At 43.0% G+C, this 23525-nt stretch overlaps 1 protein-coding gene across 1 annotated transcript in view; it reads right to left on the bottom strand.

The window, feature by feature from the left end:
• Positions 1 to 22988, bottom strand: part of LOC114800371 (guanine nucleotide-binding protein G(i) subunit alpha-2-like) — a 52464-nt gene extending 29476 nt beyond the window's left edge. Inside the window, exon 1 of the mRNA XM_028997651.1 lies at positions 22159 to 22988. Coding sequence (XP_028853484.1) covers positions 22159 to 22276 — 118 coding nt within the window. The 5' untranslated portion in view covers positions 22277 to 22988. The remainder of the gene's footprint in view (positions 1 to 22158) is intronic.
• Between the last annotated feature and the right edge of the window lie 537 nt (positions 22989 to 23525).

Raw genomic sequence — 23525 nt, 5'->3', positions numbered from 1 at the left:
CAAAGCCTAAATCGCCTAAATCAAATAGACACTGTCTGAGAAGCAGAAACATTCCTACTTTTACATTTAGTGATTACTAAGATAGAAATACCTACACACACACCACCTGGGTCTACAGGTAATTAATCTGGACTGAAAGGCCATCTATCAAAGGAAAGAGTAGCAAGGTTGCCCCCGCCTGCTTCCGTATAGCATCGGATGCAAAGGACGCCGGCCAAAATCCTTTGCCTTGAAGTCTGTGAGGAAGGCCTTCTCAACCAATCAAAAATAAAAAAAAAAAAAACTTCCTGCGACTTTTCAACCAAGAAAATTTCACTTTAATCATCTAAAAACAACACTGAAAATAACTTGACCTCTACATTTCCATTTCCGAGAGGACACACATACAAACCACATTCTACCAGAGTTGTTGTGTTGTTGTTTCATCTTCTCTTCAAAGGAGGAAAGACGCTAATAAGCCACCCCCTCTGTACTGAACCTCATCTGAAACTCTCTCAGGGACAAACAGCCACAAACAGAGGCTGCAGTCTATAGACGTGGTCCTATAAATACAAGGCCTGTACAGACAATTCTCCACGGAGGAAGAGCTGAGGATCAAGCTTGTTACAAAACAGACATCTCTACCAAATCACACGTCTGACCGAAGAGCAATCAGACACCGTGGACACAACACAGCATCCAACTATGGACATAAGACATAAAAATAAATGACATTTAAAATAAAACTGCCTGCTTGTCATGTCATTTGCCAGATACCTTAGAGACAGGAGATTATCTATGGGCATTTTCTCTATGGCAAATTCTGTCATGTCAAGCTAATTGGCATTACAGGAGAGGTTTTTTAGGTCTTGTAGCAGCACTGCAGCCCCTTATTAACTGTTTAAACGTCAGGGCTAAAAGAACCACTGAGAGGCGGGTAGTTGATGTGACTCATTGTTTTTGCTTTCACTGTATTTAGGCAATAATACAGGAGTCTTCTAACTTTAGCTACTCAAGTTTAGAACTATTAACAAAACAGATCAATTTTTGAATAACAATTTTGGTGCCCTATGAAAACAGTTTTATTTTTTCATAAATTCCTTTCTTTCCATTTTAATTCTTCTGAATTCCATGTTTTCCATTATAAACATATTTACTCACCTCAAAACTGTGTGATTATGGAGTGGATTATGGGGGGGGGACAAATGCAATATGACAAATCACATTTAATTAAATTGAAAGCCCCTTTAATACACCATGTCACTAGTCACAAGTACCAGCAAAAGAGTGGCCATCAACCCAACCATGCATATACACAAACGTCACATTAGGGGGTAAAGGGGCAGGAAGACAGGGGATATAGAAAGAACAGAGAATTACAGAATTACATGGGGAGAGAGGAGGTGGGAAAAAAAAAAAAAGCCTAGAGTAGGGAGTACAAACTGAAAATTAAGTGCCTTTCTAAACCATTTACATGTAAAGAATATGTGCATTTCATGCAAAGAACAATTTCACAACATAACACATTCTTCCATTTGTAAAATAAAAGTGCTTCCCATTTGAAATCAACATAAAAAACATATCAAATAAATAATCGCTGGGAAGGTATGTCCACTTGCATTATGAACTGGAACCATCAGTTCCAAATCAGCTGATTTGTTTGCATGACCAAAAGTTTGCTGAACTCCATGTAGTTTGTCAAGTTTGCAAGTGCCACAAGATCACAGGCTACTGGTCCAGATTAGACACTGAAAGCCTGTTGGCCATAGCTGACAGTGCATTTACATTGCACTGGTGTCCCACATCAAGTGGAAAAACGTGTAGTGGATTTACAGTGGATTCAATTTTATTTGTAGAATTCCGCAACGAGGAAATCACAGAGCCCTACAATCTGACATGACATTTCTGGAAAAAAAACAAAAAACATTATACTATTGCTATAACTATTTTAAACATTTAAATTCTCAAAGTGTGGGGTGCAGAGTGACCTGGGGTAAAGCTAAACTAATGTTTAACATTTATGTTAGTCATTGATTTCACAATCATGGAGGAACAAAGAGTGCATGATCCTTGGCAAATTGAGATTTGTAAACTTGTTTAAATGATCCAACTGCTGACTAGCTGTGGGAGGTGTAAAGAAGTGCATGATTTGGAGGATGAGTTTCATTTGCGGGTTTCTTCCCAGTTTCTGGACATATCTGATTAAAAAAAGTAAAAATAAGGTAGTGTAAATCCACACCATACACTTCAACACATCTGGAAAAAAGAATAGTAGACAAAATTGTCCATGACTATTTTAAGTATTGATGTTGACTAATCGTTGTTCCCCTACTTTCTAACATGCATTACAAACACAAACTTGTGATAACTGAAGTATATTAGCATGGACAGTAACATAACAACCCAAACACTGGCTGTTGAAAAAGGAATCTGGGTGCCAAAATTTTTCCATCACTGGCAGTTATGTCCTCACGTGGCTTCCTTATTTGTGATGTGACTATTTTTTAACCCTCATCAGAATAACAGATAACAGATTCTGACACTGGATGAGCTTTAAAAGGCACAGCGTGCATTACAATAAAGTTGTGAGTGTCTGAGTGCACAATTCTGAACACAGATTCTCTATTGGATTGAAATCTGGAGACACCCCAGCACCTTGTAATGCTTTCTACGTAATCTGTAGACAGGTCTGGACGCATGCTGGTTTAAGCAGGGGGACCTTTCGAGCACTGCAGGATTTAAATCCATGATGGTAACCTTTGTTACTGTGGTCCCAGTTCTCTTCAGGCCATTGACCAGTTCCTCTTGTGTAGTTCTGGGCTGGTTTCTCACCGTTCTCTAGATCAAGGTGCGATCTTAGAGCCAAGTCGAGGGAGATTGTCAGTGATTCCTTTTTCTAATATTTGCTCCAACAGTTGATCTCTTCACACCTAGCTGCTTGACTGTTGTAGAGTGGCTCGTCCCATTCTTGTGCAGGCGTATAACCTTGTCCCTGGTGTCCTTAGACAGTTCTCTGGACTTGGCCATGGTGGAGGTTGGAGTCTGGCTGTGGACAGGTATCTTTTATACAGATAGTTTGAAGTATATCTATGAATATTATAGACCTCTCATCTTTTTAAGTGGGAAAACTTGCTAAATCATATAGTTTACCCCACTATATGCACACAGCCATACAAATCAAATTAGGAGGTTTTTATTGGTTACAATAGGAATCAGAAGTCCTTATCAGGGCTCTTAGTTTTTGTAAACTCAAAATCTATAGAAATCGAATGAGAATTGCTGGTGTCTTCCTCCTGTAAGTCGCTTTGGATAAAAGCGTCGGCAAAATAAAGTAAAGTAAAGAAGTGGACCATTCATAGAAGGAGAGATGCAGGAAACAGATACACCAAGAGGCAACAAGAACAATACAGGTCAGGTACAGCATGGCAAAGCACTTCTGTGAAACCCAGGAACAGATTTCTCAGAATGAGCCTCACACTCATGTGCACAGCTGACCACAGGGCACAGACAGGAAGTTTATTCCTACTTCATGTTGCCATGGTAACATTTGCCCAGCCAGGGGAAATGAAAAGAGGAGGGGTGATGGTAAAGTGTTTTTTGCAGTTCAATCATTCAGACTGCGAAGTGCCATTGTGATGTACAGCAAGCACAGCCCATGATGCACACAACAAAATGTGTCCTCTGCATTTAACTTTCAATTTCAGCATTCTTCTTGAAATATTATAAATATACATATTAAAAATGGACATTATATAGTACTTGAAAAAGGAAGCCTCTACAATTTTTTCTCTGTTAAAAATGAACAGTCAGTGAAGCCTTGTGAGTGCTGGAGTCCACGAGGAGTGGCCAAATCAGCCCAACCATGACCATATCTGAGGCCACCAATCCAAATTCAGCATTTCCCTGCCTCCACCCATCCCACCCCCCAAAAAAAAATCCTTGCCAGCTTCTCACACATTCCACCTAGATTTTACACTTCTCCCCATACCATCAATAAATTCCACCTTTTATCCCGGAGTCAGCAGTTCTGTACAGGGCCTTTAAAAAGCCATCTGGTTTGAAACAGTGGCCTAACAGCAGCAGAGTAATGAAAAAAACATCACTTACTCTACTGCCCTGACAGAGATTGTGAAACTGACATCAACAACACTCTTTGGGCTCTGTGTAGCGACGGGGGTCTGGGTTGGCCTTCAGACATTGCTTCAGCACTTTCAAAAGTAGGAACCACACATTCCCAGGAAGCTCCAGAGAAGAACAGAAACTGAATCCAGAGAGGAAGAGAGTTTACAGGCCAGCAGTTACGATTCGCTTCAGTACCCCTCGGGCAGAAAGTGTTGACTTTTTTTTATTTTTTTTATTATTATTTCTTGAGAGAAGTACAAAATGATGGATATCTGGAGGGCTCTGTGGGGATGAAGGTAGAATATATGTGTGTGTGTGTGTGTGTGTGTGTATGCATGGGGGGTAGCAGTACTCAAGGCACTCAAAATCACACCGTCCTTGCGGCAATCTGTTTGGAAGAAAGACACCGTAATTCCAAGAGTCTCAAATGACTGGCAGTAATGACAGTAACAAAAAAGGATCCTCCAAAGAGAAGAAATGGGAGGAAAGTAATTCTAGAAGAAGAAAAATGATATGTGCACAATATGCCTTCTGCAGTCCAATAAATTAAGTGAAAAGTGCGCACACACGCGCTCGCGCACACGCACACACACACACACACACACACACACACACACACACACAAAGCTTTGGAAAGGCTTTTCTTACACAGCGTTTCATTCTCTTCCACAGCCTCTGGCAGATTCATCTTCATGACAATGCGCTCACAAGCGGCTCAAAAGGGAACAACTGACAGAGGGGAATTGTGGGATAGGCAGGCCTCCAGTTCCGCGGTCCGTTGGCTTGGTGGGTTTCGGAGCGCCTCTCCGGCAGGACTGTACAGAGGTCTCATTGTCAGAGTTAACTGCCCCTGAACTTTCAGGTCCTCCTAAACCTGGCCCCAGCTTTCCTCTGTTTTTCTTGTGTATTTCACTTTCTCTTAAAAAAAAAAAAAAAAACAATCGCTTACTGAAAGTTCCTGTATTCAGGAACTTTCCAAAATTCCATCACATTTCGAAACCAACAAGACAATAACTACAGGAGGTAGGTTATTTCTGTGCTACAGTTTGCCATTCGTCAGGCAGTGGCGCAGCAGTGTTTAAAAATCCATCCAACTGGCACACAACCAGATCTCTTGTGGCTCCGCGTTCAGCGGACTGCAAACACTGGCCACGTCATGAGTAGAGGAGCTGGAAGACCAACAGTCACGCGGAGTCATGATGCCTTAGCTATGCATCTGTGGAAAATGGAGTGGAAGGACAGATTAAAATAGTGATGTAAACAAATGGCTTAAAACTGCACCCTGATAGACTAAACCATAGTGCGCGCAAGTGCAGGTTGTGTGTGGTGCATGTGTAGACAGGTCGGACTTCTTTCTTTCTCCCTCTCTCGCTTTCTCTCTCTCTGTGTGTGTGTGTGTGATCTGCCTGATCTGCCTGAGGACCAAACAACTGGGCCTATAAAGGCAACAGGAGCAGCGCCACCCAGCTTCAACATTCAGATGCCCTCTCCACCCCCCCATTTCCCCCCATCAACACGGCACCAGACATCCAAAACAGAAATGTTTGCTTTCAAAACACACAGAAAGACAGTGAAGATAACTGCCATGGCAACTAGAGAAGGGTGGAAAAGCCAGGACCTGCCAAAACCTTGCCACCAATCACAGAAGTCCCCACTATATACAATAATATATCCACAAGTAGCCAAAGACAGTGATCATGCGATAATTCACATATTAAAGAACAATGTTTTGATTTTTGTAAATGAATCACAGCATTTTTAAATAGTAGAGAAAATATTTCTTTACACACATATTATGCATTCTATTTGAATTCTGATACAATGATAGCAGATACTAGGGAATCAATAACGTACAACCAAAGGAAGTATCACTACATTCTGGTGTATTGATTTTTTTTTTTTTTTTTTTTTAGCTCAGTAGAAACTCAATTGTATACAGGGCTGTGCATGGTTCAAAATCCATCGATACGGTTACCAGACACTTTGTTTTCTATACGGGTTCCTGAAATTATCATTATGCTCTCATCCAAATGAGACCAGTCTGGAATAAAGGTTTCCTGTGATGCAAGTCTGTTTTTTAAGCTTTCCCTTTTTCTATAAATGTAATGTCTCACTTACATTAGACAGACAATCATAAGCAACTTTAGTTCCTTATATTCAAAGAGTGAGCACAGTGCATACTAATGACTATTTAGGCATCGGTATTTGACAAAATATAATGAATACTTATGGGTTTTTTTTGAGGCACAAACCAAAATGCATTGTACAGTGTAGTGAAATATTCAACATTAAGCCTTAACTGTACAACCAAACTAGATAAGCTTTAAGACAACATGGTGAAAGTAGGAAAGCCAATAGACTTTCTTTAGCAGACCAAATATTGGCATGGTGTGATTTTAACAAAAACTGACCATTTGCCAGACCTGGTGGCTACAGGATCTCATAAAGACACCAACAGTCAGTCAGATATATGCAGTCATATGTAAACTTGTTCATATTTGCAGGTTCCTATGAAGAGGTTCTGACAGGCAGACAGTGGAGCCCATAAATGGAGGAGGGGGGGGGGGGACGGGACACTTTGACCACATCCACTAGGATTAAACAAAAGCAGAAAGGACTACGCCCTTCAGTGAGAATTAAAGTGTATAGGCACTACACATGTACCTACAGCACAGTACTGAACAACTCCAATATGACCTTAAGGGACCCAGAAACCCCAGCTTGCGCTACTTTATTCTCAGCTAATAAGTTGTGCAGTGGTGTACAATAGGATTTGCGATACAGAAAACCACATAATACAACATGCAATATAGTGCCCTTCATTGTTGAAATAAGGCTGAACATGCACCTGCTATAATAAAGACAAAAATGAGATTGTGTAAAGTTAAATTTTCACTATTGTACAGAGATGGCCAAAATACCACCGTAGTCCATAGCTTCACATGAGGTGCTAATGTTCTGTTTATGCAGCAGGGACAATAATTATGATTATTATCCAGCACATAATTAGAGCAACATCCAAGTAATGTCTGAAATGTGTAAATAGCTGTCTGCCCTTGTTCCCTAAATAGTCTTCTAGGTCATATCCACTATATAGCAAGTGAGTGTGTGGACAGTCTAAACACTGCTGATGTCTTGAATTTAATGACTGGAACCCTCTTGGCACTTCATTCATTATAGATCCATAAACCCCCCACCAGACACATCTAATTGTGTTTCATCTAGGCAAAAAATAATAATTAAAACAAAACCCGATTCACTCTAGCAACGCTGATGTTTGCGCTGCAGGTTTGGCAAGCAGCGTGCTGCACCTTTTAAATCATTTTAAATGCTTAAGGTGCATTTTCATCTGATACGTCAGAAAAGATGACTCAGTTCATCCAGAAATGACAAGAGAAGAGCTTGCAATTTCAGTATAAAAAAAAAAAAGAAAAGCAAACACGCTTTGACTCACAATGCAAGAAGCATTTAAAAACTCTTAAAGGTAGAAAGTAATAAAGCATCAAGTATAGCTTGAATTCCATAGGCCACATGTTAATTCATTTTTTAATTATTAATCAATATTTTTTAATTCCTGTGAAAGCCCAAGCAAAGACGCCAACTCATTACACATGTCCACACACCCCAGTTTGGTTTGGAGCTCTTTGACAACGTTGTGAGCCATAAAATCAAAAGTGACAGTCACCGGGAACCACGCTTCTTTTTATTCATTCCACATTCTCTCTTTTCATCTAAAAAAAAAGGTCACTTCCTGAATTTCAGGCAGATGACAAGTCACACACAGAATTAGAGAACTGAAGCTTTTTCCCTCCCCTGAACATGTTCCTGGGCTGGAGGAGCCCACAGGCAGCAGTGAAGTGGCTTCATGGGTAGATGCGTGTGAGTTTAATTCTTAGGATGACGTGCAGAAAGGGTTACTTGATAAAAAAAAACAGGGAAAAGTGGTAGATTGTGCATAAAACTAGAGAGAAGCAATGGGGTTTCAGGGGCCGACTTGTAGTTGTGCTGGTGTGTCAACCCAAGTGCACATCCTGACTGACAGGAAGCTAGCTAAAAGGCCACACCCTGTCTTTCCTGTGCTGTGTGCCAACTGAGACACACTTACTTAATGAGAAAGTTGTTCTTAAGCTGCTGTTGCAGCTTTCAAGATGGCCCAAAACCTACATAGAGTTTGCTTTATTGATACACTTGTATATAGTATGGACATCGAATACAAACCTCTGTTTAATTATAATAGGAAATTGAGCAAATTGAATGCAATTTTCAACAGTAAAAACATTTATACATTTTCATTTCTATAAAACAAATAAAATAAATAAAAATATATATAAAAGTACTTTTAAAATCTTATACACATCATGACTAGAGAACTAAAGAACTGTGAACAGCAATGAATCAAGCATTTTTTTTTAAATATTCTGTGATCCCCATACTAATGATTCAAACAACGAGCAAACATTACAAATGAGAATCACAAAGCAAAAAATGTGGTTACAAATCAGCAGGCCTCCCTCCCCCTTTGCCATCCAAAACCAGAAGGTCATCCAGAAGATCAGGAAGGGGGTTCAGAGAAAACCTTGGGAAAAAAATAAAAATAAAAGAAGGAAGATGGCCCCAAGACGGACACCTGAGAACACCACACACTGCATCTGGCCTTTGAACATTGGCGATACACAGAGAATGGGTTAGAGGCCGCAGTATAAGAGAGGTGGAGTTCAAGCTAAATTCTGGGGTGGTAAAGCAGAGGAGGAGGGGTGAAAAGACCTCGTAGAGTTCAGATGTGGCAGGGTGGAGTGCAGATATAATCACATGCTTGCAATGTTAATAAAACATCTCTCGAAGAGGAAAAAATACATGTGGAGGTTTTCTGGGCCTGAGCTAACGTGAACAGACACAGTGTTTTTCATTTAGCCCAAATTTTCCATTGTCTCAGCCGAAGGAGGCGGCTCCGGCCAGAGCGCCCTCTAATTCAGCTAAATCAGTGAGGTCAGCTCACACTGGTGTTTTTATGGAACGTTGAACCCCTGTGCTCTGCCTGGCAGGGTGGGGAAAATAAGCCACGCTACTGAAATTACATTACATGTCTACGGAGCACAAAGAACATGTGAGCAGGTTCACACCACCACCTCAAGGCCTGAGTAAAAAGATTTTTTAAATCAATATTTTGTCTAACAGCAGTTTCTGACTTAAGTCTCAGCAGACTGGGGAAAAAATCTGAAAATGAATTTGGAAAAGGGAGCATTTGCACAAAAAGACATAAAAAATATAAAACCATCCATTCAGCAGTGGCTCATCAGTCAGAAAATGGCCTTGGGCGAACATGTACTGTATCTAGGGTAGGTGGGTAAACGATGTATCTAATAAAATAGCTAGTAAATGTTTATGAGGGAATGGGATGAGCCAAGAAAGGGTCTTCATTATAACACTGGATGAAAGAACATAAATAAGTGGTTTTGCAAGAAAATAACCAAACTCTATTAAAAAGGACCTGAAGGCACAGCTGCTTGGTTCAACTAGACAATGACAGGCAAAGTCATCATGGGGAGGCCAAGCAATCCCTCAGCATTATAGAGACACAGGGAGAGACCCCCAGATGGCCCCTGACCACAGTGCGATTCCACCAAGGACAGCTGCCGAATTCCTGAACCCATGAAGCTCTCCAGCAGCTCCGCAGCAGCAAACATTCCAGTAGCCAGTTTAAAGCATCTGCACATCCCCTTCTCCTTAACCCTCCCAACAAGCCCCCCGTTTCCTGTTTGTTTATCGTTCCTCAGTGGGATGAGAACAGCTGACGTGCGGCGCGCCATATTTCTCTCTCCCTCTCCCATTTAGATAGCAGGGGAATACCTCGGACAGGGTCTGGAGGGAGAACTCCAGCCAAAGGAAACACGACCCATCAGCATCCAGAAAACATCATTCAAACAACGCTGACCTGCCTGCCAGCTCTGCTGGTCCATTCATGCACAGCTACATCACTTTCAGGTCACACACTGATTTATACTCATATCAGTTGGCAGCGCCCCACTCCACCAGATACTCCCAGAGGGCCGGTATTTAAACACTTGCACAACCCATGGGCTTACACTTCAGTGCCACGGCATATAGTTTGACACCAAACTATGTCATAAAAGCGCCATCTACTTTGTTGCTGATATTTTAACATATAATTCATTTTCGTACCTAATTATTCCAAATCATGCTGATTATCTACTTAGTAGAATGAATAGTCTTCAAACTGGAGGTTCAGAACTAAGTGGGTGAACAGACGTACACTGTCTAAACACTGTATGGAGAGATTTAAAAATTGGGACTACATTACCCACGATACCTTTCATCTCTCAAATCCACATCCTAAAACAGCTGTCTCTCAGGAGTCTCACATCTGGTTTTCTGCATGACATTTTACACCAAAAAAAAAATCATTTGTGATTAAAACTGCTGAATAATCACCTCTAAAAATCTAGCACAGGTTCGAGGAAAGTGTTTCTAACAAAGTTGCCAGTCAGTTGATGTTTTCCTATTATGCTCTAAATAAGGATATGGAATAACAGAGCAGGTCATTCTGCTATTAGCCAACGGCGTGCACCTCGGCGCAGGAAATGGGCCATTGATCCGCAGCTGCACTAACACAACGTCGGCGATAATGGCTCATCTGTTTCCTCTGGGGCTTCTCACTGAGGTGCCTCTGTTTCCAACCCTGCGTATTGATCCAAATCTTCCCGTTTCAGAGAGTGCTGAGGTCATCCAAGACTCAAACAAAATAGAGGACTGGGAGAAGGTAATGATTAGCCTATGGAGAGAGAGGGAGCTGCCCTCACTGCCCATGTTCAAAGTCTTTCGCAAGCAGAATACTTTGATGTGATGAGTGTGCGTGTCAATTTAGAATTTTGGTGATGCCATTTTGTCACGTTGACCTGGTGGAGACTGATTAAAATATATATGTTGAATTTAGAGGCACACCTATCTGGGGATGCAGCATGTGATGAGAAATCAATTGGTGGAGGGGTGGGGTGGGGGGGATTGTGTATTTGGAGGGTTAATGCAATTCCTGGGCTCTCACCCACTCTCCCTGGGGATTCTCAGTCCCCTCACGTTATCCCACCCCACTAAAGAGCCTTTCTATGGGAGCGTACAAAACTGTGGTCCCACAGAGCGACCACATAATTACAACTCCACAATAAAGCCTTCAGGCAGAGAAGGCAGCCAGCGAGGCAGCTGCAGACTGCCCCTCTCCCTCCCTCCCCGGTCCTCTCCTCTCCTCCAAAAGCCACCATGGTTGCAGTGGTCCATCTTCTAACCTCTGGTATGACTTGTGTCAGAAAACCAAGATTTCACCTTTTTCATAATCACTTCCCATTCCCTCTTTGGCTCAAATGCTGACCAGGCACTTAAATGTGCCAGCCATCGCTGATCTTGCGCCCTAATTTCCTAATCTCCATCCTAATCATTTTACCAACAGCGGGCTGACATCCGCCAGACATGAGTGCTGGAACAGTGAAGTACATGCACAAAGGAACAAAAGATGCCACAAGCATGCAAATGGTGACAAGGAAGTGGTGACAATTGTTTGAAACGGCAAGGCTGTTACATGAGCGCTCATTTTAGCGAACATTAAAAACAATGCAGTTCCTGTTGCTTGCCCACACAGGAAGAGTTGCTGTCTCAGCAGGAAGCCGATCAATGAGAGCGTGCTCTAGTGTATACTGGTGCTACAGTGAGACGCGGTGGGAAACATGCCTGAAAAGGCACAGGAAAGAGCACGCTGCCACCTCAGATTCTCAAGTGCTAGACTTAATGTGCAGTGAGCGGCATTTATAATGCCAGTGATATTGATTGGTTGAGGTAGACTGATACAGGCGAGTTCCTTCAACATGAGCAGTGTCAACTGCCACAGAGGGACTCTGGAAAGACACTCGGTGCCAAATTGCATTTCCCCCTTTGTGACGTCATTTGTGTGTGAAACTCAGATCTGAAGTGAGACAGAAACTCCTGTCACCAGTCACACCTTGGAGAATCATCGGACCGGAGTAGATTTAATAGGGGTTGTAAGACACTAATATTCCTTATCCAGTCTGGCTCAAATGGATTGGGTTTCACGTGGCAACCGCAGTCTCACGCTTCCCAGAATCCCACACTAAACTTAACTGCCTTAGTGGTGACACACAGTGTTAAGTGTGCTAAGTAAGTTACGGAAGTTAATCTTATAGATCATTATGAATTTTTACCTAATATTGATTTAGTTCTAAAAATTGAACAACATTTAAACAAAGAGCTTTTGTTGCATTTCTACTGGCTTAAATGTATCCAAAGTATAAAACGAATGAATACATACTGATGATCATGATAATATATAGATAATCTGGATTATTATGAATCAATAAATCAATACCAAGTAAGAGTCCATTTACGGAGTGGTGGTGAAGTATCTACCTTCATGTCACCAGTGTCAGTAGTGCACTTTAACCTCTCAATCGTACTAGGATGAGGTGCATTAGTCAATCAAGAGTTTCTGAGTACAGACCGTAGGTGGTCTATGCACGCCCCACCCCCCCCAGCCAAAAGTCCGCCAGTTATCTGCTCTGACAGTTTCCCCAACTAAATCTTCAACCCCAAATGACCAAAAGGCCGGAGACGCAGAAGAGCAGCTGACCACATTTGCAGCCATTTGTTCGTGACAAAGACAACACAAGGCTGGTGTGACCTACCTAGCCCCTAACACAAACCCCTGCAACACCACCACTGCCAGCTGCTCGGGCAAATTGCCTAGAGCCTTTCGGCACTTGCCAGCTCCACCGATTATGATGCTCTGAGCAGGATATTTAATCCTCATTGAAGACAGCACAGCTGTAACAAGATTTGTCCCCCTACACAGCAGAGTTTGCTGTTGCTGTAATAATAACACCACCAACACACATCTGTATCTCAGACACATAGCAAAATAGGCACTGGGTTTATAACACAGCAAGTAAACAGCTGTGTACACTGTAAAAGAAAACAACTTCACACAAAATACAAGTAATGCAAACCCTCTTAAACACGTTTTTACACCAAACAACAAGACAGCTTAACGCGCAGTATGGCCGCACGTCTGTAAACGAACACAACAAAAGCATTCAGCCGGAATGTATGGAGGCATTTCCTCTCTCTGGGACACACATCTGCCCTACAAACCATAAAATAACTCACACCTGCTTAGGCACCACACACATTTACCCCAAAGGGTGGCCAAATGGTCTACCTCACAGGCCCTTGCACCTCCCAGGCAGCCTTCCACACTTGGCTATTGTAGTTTTAACAGGTCATATATCCATTGGGTGGGAAACAAAACACACCTTGAAGGGGGTAAAAAATTACTAAACAATCAAGAATTCTGTAGTTACAATAGCATGACTATAGTATAGCAGACTGGAAATATCAGATTTTTTTTAAGTCTAGTTAATGTCTTGCTTAAAGTTTAAAATATTAATTTAAATGTACTTAAATCATTCATTAAATTTATCTGCAAGCAATGAAAGGGGTCAAAGCACCATGGCTAGGATGCAATTTGACTTGCTGCAGTTTACAACAGGACATGAGTGCATTAACACTTTGTACATGTATGGCTGAGGACCTACATTAAAGCATGTGGTGAAACTATGCTGGGGTTTGTTCTGGCTCAAAGATGTTAACTTTGGTACTCAATGTATGCCACAGTTATAGGCAAGTGACTTGCAGAATGCCAAAATTGCTTTTATTGCTATGTATTCTCCTGAAAGATCATGATCGTTCTGTTAGCAATATTTTTCTGGGCCTGTATGGATTCCATAAAGTGGCACAAAAAGGCTAAAAATAGTCAAAATGGAATCACATTTAATGCATTCATTACAGGTTAAGATCAATATATAAAGCCAATCAACAGGGAGAAATTTGGGAGAAATAAACTCCAAACCGACTGAGCAGAGCAACACAGGATGGGTGTGCTAATGCCCTGGCCCGAGCAAACAAAAGGATAACATTTACCTCTGATTCAGCTCTAACTACAGCCAGACCAAAGAGGAAGTGAGAGATGGGGGTTGTGACAGGAAATGACATCCACAGCAGTGAGCGAGTCAAAAGGGAGACAGAAAGAGACCAGCCCACTTTGGAGCCGATAAGGAACCAAATCATGCTATATATGGAGCGGTGGTGAAGATGAATGTAGATTGCAAAAAAAAAAAAAAAAAACGTACTCTGAAGGGGCTCATTTTTGTACATTTGAACTGCCTGCTACAATACGACATTACATAATAAAATGGACAGTTTACACACAATAAAAAAATACTTCCCTAATTTCACGTACTGGAGCTTTGACACTTGGGATGGTGATTAAATTGATCAAGCCAGACAAACAGAGTAGAATGAAATCTCACATTTCCTAAATCCTTTCCCAGCAAAGGACAAGTCAGCAGCTGTAATACTGAGCAATCACAATGACGTCAGTCACACTGAAATTCTTGGACTGAAGTGGAGTAAGACAATTACAAACCAGCAGTGTTCACTGAAAGCCAGCTGTGAGGGTTAAGACACCAGCTTGAAGGCCCATTATTTCTTTTCACAATTAACAATTCCTCTGTCATCCAATCAGTGCAGTTCTGGACCTCTGGGATCCTTCAATGTGTCAGTGTGCAATACAGCAAGCTGACTACAAAACCTAGCAAATACTAGAGGTACTAAAAATTCAGTGAGAACCTGTAGTTAGCAGTTATGCAATGAAGAAGCAAATCCCTCCCTGGGTTTATAGTAGGGATCAGAAGTCTTAGCAGAAAAAAAAAAAAAAAAGTGTACAGTGAAGCTCCCTCAAGGCCCCTAGCCATAGCAACAGTGTGATATTGGTCAGGTTTGCCAAAGGAGCTGGGTAAAGTCCTCAACAGATGAGGAGGAGAGAAAAGGAAAGACGTAACCTCCTCCACAATAACCTCAGGGGAGTGCACACCTCTCCTTCCTGTGACCACCCCCCTCCTTATGACTACTCTATAGTGGTATACTATAATGGCTACTGGGGATGTATAAACCACAGAAAAGGACTAACATTCAAGTTTAGGGTGTAAAAAGAGACATAGTGGTAATATAATGGTCATTGTCCATATTTTCACTTTATTTGAATGTATGATGGAATCAAAGCGTTCTGCCCCTTCAAAACGCACACATAAAGCGGGAAAAGAGGGAAGGCTGATCTTATCAGCCTCTGAGTGTCCAGAGAACTACAACACGACATTGTCTTACCGGGAGTTTAGAAAACCACGCATAGCCCCATGGCAAGCGTGGCGCGTTGTGCTGAACTTGCAAACCTCTCGGTGAGTGCAGTGCATTCCACGTTTGTTCTAAAAGATTAGATTAGTTCCAATGAGCAGAAAAAGACGGTTGCCATTTGGTGTGTGATCTCCTTACACCATGGACTTCTGAACCAGGCATTTTTTATTTGTGGCGTCATGTGACTGCAGACTGAACGCTCATTGTATGTTGTTCATAGTGTGTCACATTTTTCTGTCATTGTAGCAAATCAAAGAGTCCACACGGGTGAACGAGACCTTAATTCATGTATTTGAAAAATAATTTGAAGGAATAATGAGAACGTTTATGGGATGCATCATGGTGCATCGATAATCCCTGTTGTCCACCGTAAGATCTCTGTGGATGGAATTAATTACTATTTTGGTATTAAATAAAATTATATACAGATGCATATAATCTACTGGGATAACTTCAGGTTTTATTTACAAGGAAAATTGATTGTCAAGTGCATATTGACAGTTGGTTAGTCTCTTGTTTACCATTTTGAAGAACATTTACGGCATTTGGCAGAAGAAGGTGTTTCATAGACATCTTACAGTCCCCTAAGCCTCCCCTTCACAATGATTCTTGCTAGACAAATTCCACAGGCACATTAGAGGCTAATTAAAGGAAATACCCTTGGGAGCCAAGAGGACGTTAACATCACGTACTGCACAGATCTGCCCTCACAGGATATGACACGATAACCCAACATATAAGAGGAAGTGCCAGGAACCGATTTTCTACACTGCAGGGAAGACGGATGGGTATGTTACGGTGCATGAGTGCTTAATGAAACGAACAGATATTAAAGCAGAGGCGATCCCCCAGGGACATGTAATGTAAGCAATCTGATGATAATGTAAACCTTGATCTTTACATTTACACTACTGGGGCCGGGTCATAAGATTCAATAATTTCCTGGTAACTGTCATGCGAAAGACTCATTCAATACTGCATCAGATTGGACAATGGACAGAATCTTTATGTAACATGGACATTTAGATAATGAACTAGAATGAAGAGCTTTTGCAGGAGAATAAACCCAGTAATCGGTCTGGGCTCATTTTGCTACAAGACATAAAGCAGACCATGTAGATTTCACTGTCCAGATGCCCACATCGGAGTAAGAACACAGGCAGATACTCCAACATAAATGGCTTCTCTGAGCAGGCACCCACCTCTGGCACCCCACTGGTACCAGTTGTGATGTTCTTAAGACTCTGACAGTTGAAGATGTGAAGGAATTCTCCCTCTCATAAGGAACAGAGAATTGAATGGAATTGAAGGGAAAATGGGAGGTGCTGAAATGTCTCTCCAGTGCTGCTCATCTGTTCGCTAGGATGTCTGCTGCAAGAGGGAACATGAGTTCAGCCTAGCACAAACATCTTTCCCCATTCATTTCCCTTCCACGTACGCCTTAATTACAGGGATTTATTTGCAGAACTGTCGTCCTCGCTTCCTTCAGATTTCTGAGACGTGCTGTTTAGAGAAGACAGAACGGGGACCCTATCAGGAAGTTAAAGGAGACTTTAATGAAGACTGAGAGAGGAAGATGTTTGTTCGTGTCACAGAGGGAGGTCAGAGCAGCTCAACCAGTAGCCAGCGCTCAGTGTAATCGCTGTGTTGTAATTATGATTCAACCCAAAACACTGCGCTGCAGAGAAACAGAGAGAGGAAGAAAGGAGACAAAACTTTCTACATCCTTTTTCTCCAAATGAAATTACAACTATATTGTGAACTGGACCTTTTATTTAATTTTGACAGTTGTGATATGTGCCTTACTAATGTGAAATTAAATCTCTTTTAAAAGGAGAATTAAAAAGATTGAATTCTCTACTGAGAGAACATCATGGCTCTGATGCAACTAGGGAATCTGAAATATGAGGCTCAAAAGGAAAAAAAAAAAAAAAAAAAAAAAACAATCATAAGGTTCACTGCAGCCTAGATGTCATAAGGTCATAACACATACAAAGGAAGTCACTAAATTGACTATCATACAGCCTGAGATAAATACCAATATTGTGTCTGTAATATTGCAGTCTATAATAAATCGGGCCAAGATGCAAAAAAGACACAATAGACAAAATACACACAAGAGCACTCTCTCTCTGTCACATAAATTGGCGTAGATAATTTAATGTTAATCTGCAGAAAGATGTTAGGTCAGCCACACAGCGGTCAGGGAAATGTATGGTATGCAAATTCATTGCTTGGTGGTTAGAAGCTATCGATTCTTTTATATGAAAGTCTGGAGTGTGTTAAGTGTTAAAGCTGAGCACTGCGTAATACAGAGAGTTTGAACTACCATGAAACTCATGCCAGGGACATTAAGCCAGAACTGTTTGATGACCTGATCACCATATTCACTGAACTACTTACCTACAGGAATAGCACCAGCATAGGGATTTCCCTACTGGGACCGTGGTCATAGTCACGTGCCGGTTCTCTCGGAAAGCACACTCTTCATTGCTCAAGCACAGGGACTGACATTTAACCACAAGGCTGATGACCCTCACATACATCAGCCTCCCATTTGTTGCAGAACACTGGTTTATCAGGGATTTATTTCAAAGGCCAGCCCAATGAGGAAAATTCCAAGGTCACAGAGACATGGCTTGAGGAGAAACATTATAGATCTCAGTGGGTCACTGAGTTTTCTCCTTGACTCGTGACTATCGCTCAAGCACTGGTAAATGTTAAATGGCTGGTGATGGTAAAGGGGGTAAGTTGAGGTCATTAGAAGATCATGCTGCTTCTTGAACCTTCATGCGGTTCACGTCCCCAGTCACTCAGACACATCATTCCTCCACTTCTCGCCTCACAAACTACTTCTAGTACGGCTAGACGAGCACTGCAAGAGTGACTTCAAAAAATAAAATAATTTCCACATCACGCCCTTCATTTCAATAAGACTCAGCTTGGGCGGTCCTGCCCTGACAGCATAAAGGTCCAGTGCTGGTGGAGACGAGTTGATCATTAGCGGAAGAAGCTGCCAATGAAACCTGTTCATTAGCAAACTTGTTAATTCAGATCGTTTTCCCCACGCGAGGAGAAGGAGAGATCAGATAGCTGCCATTACTACAGTCAATGGGAATCAGCCTGGGGTTGGTCAGATGGGAGGAGTCAATGTTTGAATTAACGCGAGAGACTACAAACTGGCCACACCTCCAAGAAACGCTCTCCATATAACATTTCTTTCTTTGCACCGCACGGAGCAGACGGCAGTGAACGTCAACGTGCGATATGCGGTCTTCGCGCTTCACGCTGAGACACCTGTGTACCGCAGTGTGTCAAAACACACACCTTCATGCAATGAACACCGATATTGCCTCAGACGTGCAGGCATTGTGAGTTCTGTTTAAGTCTGCCAGTACTGAGATTCTGGAATCAACAGAAAAATTCGGCAAACATGCCTGTTTCTAAGTAGAATAACCAAGAGAAGTGTGATTTAATCGACTGCGGATTCGTGCCTGAGCCTGTGGGTCCAGTATCTGTTGCCTTTTAAGAATCGCTGGCCAAAAGTGATTCACAGGCTCTTATACAAAGTTCCAAATATGTTTACCCGTAACTTCCATTGAGCACGACTCAATCTAATTTGTTCATTATTTTCTGCAGGGCGTGTTTTCTCCTGACATTTTATAAATGACATTTGCATGTTCGTTAAGCCGCGTTAAAAGCGTGGGGCATGAAATGAGGAGACGAATTAAGAGAACGATCCACTGTGCTCCGGCAATGCAGTTCAAGGGTGAAGGAAACTGCCAAGGGAAATTTCCATCCCTCCTCATCTGAGAAAAGTGAGTGTGTAAGTGTGTGTGTGTGAGGGAGGGGGGTAAAAAAAAAAAAAAGTTAAGGAAAAGGGGAAAATAAACAGAGCACTGACTGAAACTTGGCGGAAGTGGCTGTGGGGGATTAAACTTTGCACCAGAAAAAAAGGGTTATGCTGAGGAAACTGTAAAAAAAAAAAAAAAAAGTAAAGAGCATTCTTCACCAAGCCGCTAATGAGATACTGTGAAGTTTTACGAGAGGGATACTTTCCTCAGATGTACATGCTACTACTTTGCTGAATCGAACAGTGCTTCCTTACAACAAGTAGTGTTCCAAAAATAGCCACAAAAAAAATCATCATCAGTCTAAGGCTGCCAGCTCTCCGTGTGGAATCGTACTTCTCTTTTGGATAGTCGGAGAGAAGACAGCTCAGGAGCCCCCTTGGCCATCTACAGATACACTCTCCTGAAGTCTGAAGTCAGCAGGAAACACTCGGGTGCTTCTCAGCCACATGCCAGCATTCCCCGGCAGTAGGTTTACGAAGGCTTCTTTTGGGAGACAAGCTGGTAGTCAACAAACTTTTTGCTCTTGTTCTAAAACACTCAAGTTTTCTGCATGAATTTGGAGCAGATCAAAAAAGCTTTGCAGGCAAGGAACAAAAAACAGCAGGTAAGGAAGTGGACCCATAATCGGAAGGTTGCAGGTTCAAATCCCCGAGGTGCCACTGAGCAAACAGCAGTCCCCACACACTGATCCCCGGGGGGGGGGCTGCTCACCAAGGGTGATGGTTAAAAGCAGAGGACACATTTCATTGTGCCACCATGTGCTACACTAGTGTTTCTCTTCAATTAACTTTTTAATAAAATTATTTAAATAAAATAAGAACACCCAAGTAAAGTCAAAAGTAAAAGTTCAAATGATGAATAATCTAAATTCCATTACCGAATTCAGACTACTAAAAAAAAAAAAAAAAAGCCTTACAGGATGCAGAGTGTGACAAATGTCACCCTCTTCATAACGGACCACAGGACCCACACCTCCAGAGCAGCCAGCCATTACCCAGTTTACCATGTCATCGCTCTCCCCGCTCGGCACGCAGCCAACACCGCCCGAGCATCTGCTTTCCCTGTGCACATACTGCAGGCTGCAAATCACGCCGTATTGACTGGTCTGCAAACGCAGTGATTCTCGACGATTAACAGGTCTATTAGAACGACCCGCCTGGAATGCCCGGTGATGGAAATTTGTCTCTGGAAAACAGCAACTCTAAATGGCAATGCTCATTTAACAGAGTGCTTTCGAGATGAATGCCCTTCAGGCCCCAACCAACTTTGCTGCGTTATCTCCATGCATCTTTATGAGGTTTGTAGGAACAGACCTTGCTTATTATAACCTACATTTAGGTGCCTGAAAGGGCCATTTTGCAACACCATGGCAAGTCGCAAGCAAGTAAAAGCTCAAATCATAATCATAGTGGTGAGTAAGCCACAGAGTAAACCCTTCTCACCTAATAGTTGCTCAGTGATCAGCAGACATTAATGGCTTCTTCACTGTAGACTTTACATTGCATAGGTAAACAGCATTATCAAACTAGGATAACAAGGGCTATTCAGACTGTACGCAGAGTTAAGTTTAGGGAATACTGAATCCAGGAAATCGGCGCAAACGTGAAATTAAGTGAAAGTGAAGTGGCCGTCATTGTGAAACACTGCAGCACAGCACACGGTGACACAACGAAATGTGTCCTCTGCTTTTAACCATCACCCTTGGTGAGCAGTGGGCGGCCATGACAGGCGCCCGGGGAGCAGTGTGTGGGGACGGTGCTTTGCTCAGTGGCACCTTGGCAACTCGGGATTTGGGGCCGCTCCCTTAACCGCTTGGCCATGATACCCTGTAGTTCCCAAAGCCCTACTGACTTTATTTTGGCTCACGCATGTGGCCCGGCCTTCTGCTTGGCGCTGAGCGCATCGCAAACACTCCCCTGAGGGAGCCGTGTGTTTCTGTCAAAACACTGTTGCGATCGGGAGCAAAGTGCAGCGACAGCACGGGTCCTGCCCTCCGCGCCCACTGCGGGGCACAAGGAACCCCGGCAAAAACGCCGCAGCGGCACCACAGCAGGCCGCCGGTCGAGGGGACACGTCTCGGCCCAAGCGCGCGTGGCGACTTGTGCACGACGGGTGTCTTTCCCCAGCTGACCCGAGCGAGCGGCGGTGTTAAAACTGCGGCCCGCTGAGGTGAGGTGGGGTAACCATTAACTCCCAGGACTGCCTTTCACAGATACGCAGAGCATGAACATTAAAAAAAAAAAAAAAAAAGAAAGGGAGAGAGGGAGAGAGAGAGCTGCTACTGACGTAAGCACGTTAACTATTGCTCATTTCTTAGCCCATCGGCCCGCTGCGCATGGTGCAGGTAAACCATCACCCCGGTTAAAGTAATTACACATTACACCAGCGGCCCGGGGCTAATGAGAAGTTAAAATGTTGCTGACATTGGCCGGTGGAGCAACTAATGTCCTTACCACCGCAGACAATAATCTGGTAGGAGCCCTAGCGGGTAACACACTCGCCCGTGAACCAGAAGACCCAGGTTCAAACCCCACTTGCTACCATCGTGTCCCTGAGCATGACACTTAACCCTGAGTGTCTCCAGGGGGGGACTGTCCCTGATAAATGCAGTAAATGTAATAAAAAAAAAATAGCTACAAAAGTATTAATCCTTTTCTTTCTTTACTCCTTTCAAGCGACATGCAACGTCGTGTGTAGCGACCGCGGCGGATGTTGAGGAGGGAAGGGACCCGTGAGGTCACCACGCGTACGATGCGTCGTCAAGAGTGTCGAAAAGTGCATTTCTACACGCGGCGACTCCCAGTTAATCAAAGCCATTAAAAGACAACCAAGCGCGTCTCACAAGTCGGCCGCAAACACTTCCAGAGATTTGGGGGTGGAGGGAAGCACCGCGCTCCTCTCAACTTGACAGAAAGGAGCGCGTCTCGTCGCTTACCCAGCAGGAGCAGTTTCACTTCCTTGGCCGCCTTCTCCCCGTCTTCTCGAAGACCCTTGTCGATGTTTTTGGACCTTTCGGCGGCCGCCTTGTCCTCCTGACTGACCGTACAGCCCATGGCTCCGAGTGCACGCTTCAGGGCGCCTGCTTTTCGTGACGGGACCGAACAGAAATGTCGCTTCTACGGCAGCGGGGAGCGAGACTACAGCGTTTGTTTCTTAAAAAAAAAAAAAAGAAAAATTTCCACGCGTGTGTAACTTCCTCTTCGAGTGGAGAAAAAAAAAAAAGATCGTTTTAAATTTCGCCAACTCTGACTGCGGGAAAGTGGACTGCTTTCGGGGGAGACGGGTGTTTTATTTATGCAAGGTGCTGTGCCCCGCCGGCGAAATTTAGTCTTTAAAGCCCGAATTAAAAAGCTCTCATCCCAGGATAAAAAATACGGCGCAGAAGGGCAGCAGAGTTTGTCATTCCGGGCGCAACTTGGAAAACGAGCCCGACAGATCCAGAAGAAGAAGAAAAACTTTCCCCAAGGATCCGCCACCAACCTTTGACGTGCAGATAGAAATTAAACGGGCCGCATAAGCGTCTCAGACTCGGCTGGCTTGGATCTGATGGCAAAATAAATTCAAGAGGAAAAGGGAGGGGGTTAAAAAAAAAAAAAAACCCTCTAGACCTCTTGCAATTTTTTTTTTCTTGTTATCCTGTATCCTGCTAAAAAAAAATCCCCCAAGACGATCGGAGGCACGCCGTTAGGTGGTCGAGATTTGTTTCACCGCTACGCCACGCCACGCCCGAACCGCGGTGAAGTTCCTCTCCGCCAGAAAAGCAGAAGACAGTTCAGTTCAGTCACCTCCCAGCGAACCGCTGCCCCCCCCCCCCTTCAAAACGCCCACTCGCGCTGCATCACGGGAAATGTGTTCTTTTTTTTCCACCACAGGTTTCCACGCGCTCGACTCTGAAACTCGAACCTATAAAGAAAACATGTTATGAACATAAAACTATTTTTACGGTACTTTTGTTACATCATTAAATGGCGATAAATTGACCACGTTTATGCCGAGTGTATTAATAGCGACGTGTAACTTTTATTAACCTGTTGTATTACTGGTTAATTGTATTACGCAAATTTGGAATACCATTTTTTTGCATAACAATTCAAGGAAACCTCCCCCTTTGGTGGCAGAAAATTTACTGATTTTGTCACAACGACGACAAAAAATGGCTGCGGCTCCGCGGCGCCCTCTAGCGTCTGAATGGAATGAAGACTTTCGGTCTTGACTGCATCGCAGACTATGAAAACCGCATCCTGTTTACTGTGATTCCTACACATCCTGAATGTCTACAAATCTCATAAAACAGACAATTGT

The sequence above is a fragment of the Denticeps clupeoides genome, chromosome 12 (genome assembly GCF_900700375.1).
Source record: "Denticeps clupeoides chromosome 12, fDenClu1.1, whole genome shotgun sequence".
Classification (NCBI taxonomy): domain Eukaryota; kingdom Metazoa; phylum Chordata; class Actinopteri; order Clupeiformes; family Denticipitidae; genus Denticeps; species Denticeps clupeoides.
This window is presented reverse-complemented; position numbering and strand designations above follow the sequence as displayed.